This window comes from Punica granatum, chromosome 6 (genome assembly GCF_007655135.1).
Source record: "Punica granatum isolate Tunisia-2019 chromosome 6, ASM765513v2, whole genome shotgun sequence".
In the NCBI taxonomy this organism is placed as follows: Eukaryota; Viridiplantae; Streptophyta; class Magnoliopsida; order Myrtales; family Lythraceae; genus Punica; species Punica granatum.
Window position 1 is genome coordinate 18,718,775 of NC_045132.1, and position 4,524 is coordinate 18,723,298.

Consider the following 4,524-nt stretch of genomic DNA (forward strand, 5'->3'; position numbering starts at 1 on the left):
CTATAATCTATAACTATTATCTATTATTATTATTATTATTATTATTATTATTATTATATCTACGAAAGTCATTAATATGTTTCTCGATTTTTTCATAATTTTCATTTTATCCTTCAATGTATTTGAACATTCCTTATAGATACTATTTCACTCGTTCCATATATGTAAATAATCTTGTATTCTCTATTCTATGCTTTCAATATAAGTGAATAATATTTATATTTATACATCTTATTATTCTGAAGCATGACCTTTCCGTTTAATGGTGTCTTTTCCATCAAATATGACCATTCAATTAAATCATGCATTTCTAGAGATCAAATGAAAAATTCTCTTTTTTATAATTCACTTAATTTTAATTATTTTTAAAAAACTTATCTATACCGACAATAGAAGATGTGAAGTTCCTCAAGCGTTTCGCACTTAGGCTATCAATGGTGCCTTCTCGATATGCAACGCATTTTCAATTTCATTATTCTTTTTTTTATTAATTGTTACATCTATCTACACCTCTTACCTCCCACATGTTCCCTGCCAAATGACAAATTTATGAACAACTTTTTCGTAATATAAATCTACTATTCTATATTAAAGAAACTCATTCGTGTGTTTTCACGGATTCTAATTGTGACATCTTAATGTGAAAAAAAAAAAGATTACTCTATATGAAGGAAAAAAAATATGTGTTTTGTTCGGATTTCAAACAAATGATGGGCGAAGGGATGTCTACTCCTTCTGCCTCCTCACTCTCGGTAGGGAATATCTCCATTAATTAATGACTGGGTTTGTTCCATTGGCCTGTCCCAAGGAGTTGTGAGCACCTTTAGGAGCCATACTTCCATTGTTTCCTAGAGCATGGAGTGGTGTGGTATTATTAAAAACCTGCGATTTACCTTTAACTTGTTACACACTTTGGCTTTTTCTCTTACCTTTTCTAATTCGGTTCTTAATGTGATGGTATTTCCGTGAAGCCATTCTACACCATCACTACCGTCCACCATTTTATTTATCAGAAACCATGTAGGCATCTTGTGGTAGAGAGGATCTTAGCGAACCGCTTGTAGAGTTAGATTCTGGACAAACAAATATAAAATATATTAAAGCGGAAGAGTGCAGTTCTTAGAGTTATATTCGAAAATCCTAAGCTCCCGATCAAATCTCGAAAACCCTCAGGTTGTGGTAACATGAACGATTTATTTAAAAAAACAAATTTCCTTTCCCTCTCATACACGTTGGCCTTTCCCTCTTCTTTTTTCGTGGTGTTGCTTTCTTCCCCGTAGAGCCTCTTCGCCTTCCGTCTTCATCCTTTCCAATTCCCAAAATGCTTAGACTCCATGGAAGATCTCAGGCAGTGCCCCTATCGTTGTCCCCCGTTACCGTTGCAGATTTTCGGGAGTTGCTGGCCTTGCCACTGAAGATTGCCATTGAAGATTTTGGGGAGGTGCTGCCGTACACGTGCCACTGCTTCTCACAGCTTCTCCCATTATAGAGCCTCCTGATATTGCCTCGCAGAGGTCCTCCCATAATTAAAGACTTCATAGAGTTCATCGGGCCTCCTCCTATGCCATTCTCTCTGGACTGCGTGTCCTCTGCCACGTCAAGTTCACATTTTGCTGTGACAAGAAAAATATCGATCTTCATGTCCCATGAGTTATCGGGTCTATTTATGATCAGTCTAACGCTTAAGTTTACAATAGAGAATGTGAAGCATTCTATTCTATATAGGAGGATGGGACATTGAGCTGAAGTTGAGTACTTTTTAAGTCAAATTTGCAGAACATCAACAAAACCCGGAAGGCAAAGTGCCCGGTATTAGTGATACATGTAAGTACTTCTCTACGCTGCTGCTGTTGTTTTTTTCCCCTCTGATTTGAGCTCCTGGACTCTGCATTTGCTGTGCTTTTGGTGTTTCTTTTTAAAGAATTTGGTGAATTCCTTGCATTTGCAGATCTGCTAAAGTTTATGGTGTTTATGGTTTTCCTATGAGACAGATGCTTTTGAGCTTGTGGATTCATTTGCTGTGTCTATGGTTTTCATTTGGTAAATTGTTTTTTTTTTTTTGTAATTTTAGGGAGACAATGTTAGTATGAGAAACATCTTACAAACTTATTATCTTATACACTGCTTTCCTCATTTTTCTGCATCTTTCAGGTTGAGAAATAGTGAAATTGGAAACCGGGAAATGCCCTTATGTCGCGAGGTGCTAATATCATGCAGTCAGTTTAAGCTCTATTTGATTGCACTTAAAATCCACAGCGAAATATTATGATTCAGCATTGAAAGAATTCTCAGGCAATCATTTTATGAGATCACCTTTCCCTATTTACTCAGCTATTTGTAATTAACGAAACATGAATATTTATGTTAAAAAGAATGTACACTCTTTGAAGTATGTTAAAGAGTATTTTGTGAGTCAAAGGACAACTTAGAACTTCTTCAGACTCTTTTTATAATTTAGATTGTTGGTTGCAGGTCCTCGTCTGCAGTTTATCTCTACTTCAGCTACTGTTGCAGCCAGAACCTGAAAGTCTCGGCATCAAGGTTAGTAGTCCAAACAAAGAAACTTATTTGGTTCATTAAAGGATTTTCTCTCAGTGTGCATAAGCACCCTCTCTACGAATGAGATACTCTTAAAGTAAAAAATTAAATTCGTTCTATTCATTATTTCTTCTACATTGCCTGCACTTTGTGTCTGTCAATGAAAGAACATTGCCATGCAGCTTATTCCCTTTCTGAAAAATTGTTGGTTGCATGATTAAAATGGACTCACTTTAAAATTTTCACAGATTTCATTACCGAACCTTGGAATTTTGGAAGGCCAACATGTGTTTTCGAATTCTGTGGGGCTCTTCATTGGTGTGAGGAGAGGATACAAAAAAACTGGAAGCCCAGTAATCCAAAATTCTCCATGTGTTGCATGGAAGGCCGAGTCCAACTCCCGCTTTTGAAACCACCTCCTGCTTTACTGGAACAATTACTCGATTATCGCAATCATGGAAAGGCAGCAGCTTTTAGGCATAACATTAGAATTTATAATGCATCGTTTGCTTTTACATCAATGGGGGGCAAAATCGACAACGAAATCAACAAGTGTGGTGGCCCTTACCCATTTCGCGTGAATGGCCAGCATTGCCACCTTCTTGGCTCTTTGGCCACTTTGGATGGTGGGAAGGCTCAATTTGCACAGTTATACATACATGATACCGAAAATGAGATTGCAAACAGGTTGGCAGACTTGCGAAGCGTGGATCGTCAAAGCTCACTTGACGAGGACTTTATGAGAGGGCTTCTAGAGATGTTGGATGAGCATAATGTCTTAGTGCAGTCTTTTAGGATGGCTAGAGATAAATTTCGTGATAATGAAGCTCGAGAACTTAAACACCGATTGATTGGTAATAGGTATACTGATGGTAGGCAGTATAACCTTCCTTCTTGCTCAGAAGTTGCTGCACTTATTGTTGGCAAACCATCCGATGAAGAGACTCGCCGTGATATAATTGTGGAACACAAGTCTGGCAGACTCCAAAGAATAACCAAGTTGCATCCAAGCTTCATGACGTTACAGTATCCTTTGTTATTTCCATACCGGGAAGATGGCTTCAGACTAGGAGCAAGTCATCACAATCCTGAAACGGGAAAGAGGTATAAGCAGCAGACTGTTACAGTGAGGCAATACTATGCTTTCTGCCTGCAACAGAGATCCGAAGAGGCACAAACTTTGTTGAAAGCTGGCCGTCTACTTCAACAGTTCTTGGTTGATGCTTATGCTTATATTGAGGAAGGAAGACTGAATTGGATCCTGAACAATCACAAAAAGCTACGTGCAGAGTTGTACGATGGATTAAGATATGTAATTAAGTAAGGAGACCTCACGAGTGATAGTATTGGCAGAATGACAATTCTACCTTCTATTCATACAGGGGGACCCCGATATCGAGCTCATAATTACCGAGTAGGATATCGTTTTCCAATCCAAATTAAAGTTTTCAAATACGAACCATTTTTCTTTCCTTGCTATTAATATGGGATGTCTTCAACATTCAAAATGAAGCAGATCAATTCTACATCGAAAAGATTTTACTCGACGAACAGGTATCGATCTCCTTAATTAAACATCTACTACAATCATTTAAACTTTTTCGCCAAATTATGTATACTAATATTATTTCTTCAAAAAATAGGCTAAAACAATTTATGCTACTGTAGGGAAAAACCTCAACAACATATTCAAGCCACTATTACGTGAGGGAAAAAGGTCTTCAACATTACAAATATCAAGGTCGTACCTGCAAATGACAATTATCGACCAATCGATTGCAATTCTAAGGCATCATTCCTTCTCTCAACATCCATCATCGAAGTGAACGAATCTTCCATCAGAATTCCAAAGAACCACTTCGAATTTGCTTCCCTGCAGCAACTGGAAGGAAGAGTGGGAGAGAGAACTATTTTAATAGGTAATTTCTCGTGTTATTTCTAAATTAATCTGCGAAAATTACTGAATTTCCTTTAAATAATTTTTCT

General features: G+C 37.4%; 1 protein-coding gene across 3 annotated transcripts; it reads left to right on the forward strand.

Annotated features, from left to right (window-relative positions):
- Positions 1-1,116: 1,116 nt before the first annotated feature.
- On the forward strand, positions 1,117-3,956 carry LOC116210514. Of its 3 annotated transcripts, XM_031544398.1 has the most exons (4): positions 1,117-1,824; positions 2,152-2,200; positions 2,473-2,541; positions 2,787-3,956. In XM_031544398.1, the coding sequence occupies exon 4, from the start codon at positions 2,909-2,911 to the stop codon at positions 3,860-3,862; it is 954 nt and encodes a 317-aa protein (XP_031400258.1). In that variant the 5' UTR covers positions 1,117-1,824; positions 2,152-2,200; positions 2,473-2,541; positions 2,787-2,908; the 3' UTR covers positions 3,863-3,956. The 3 variants fall into 3 exon arrangements, with proteins under 3 accessions (XP_031400258.1, XP_031400259.1, XP_031400260.1); XM_031544399.1 differs by having other exon boundaries at positions 1,117-2,200; XM_031544400.1 differs by having other exon boundaries at positions 2,152-2,541.
- Positions 3,957-4,524: the final 568 nt, after the last annotated feature.

Excerpts from the sequence above, each read along its gene's own strand:
- LOC116210514 (XM_031544399.1), top strand. The coding sequence starts at position 2,909 with ATGTGTTGCATGGAAGGCCGAGTCCAACTCCCGCTTTTGAAACCACCT.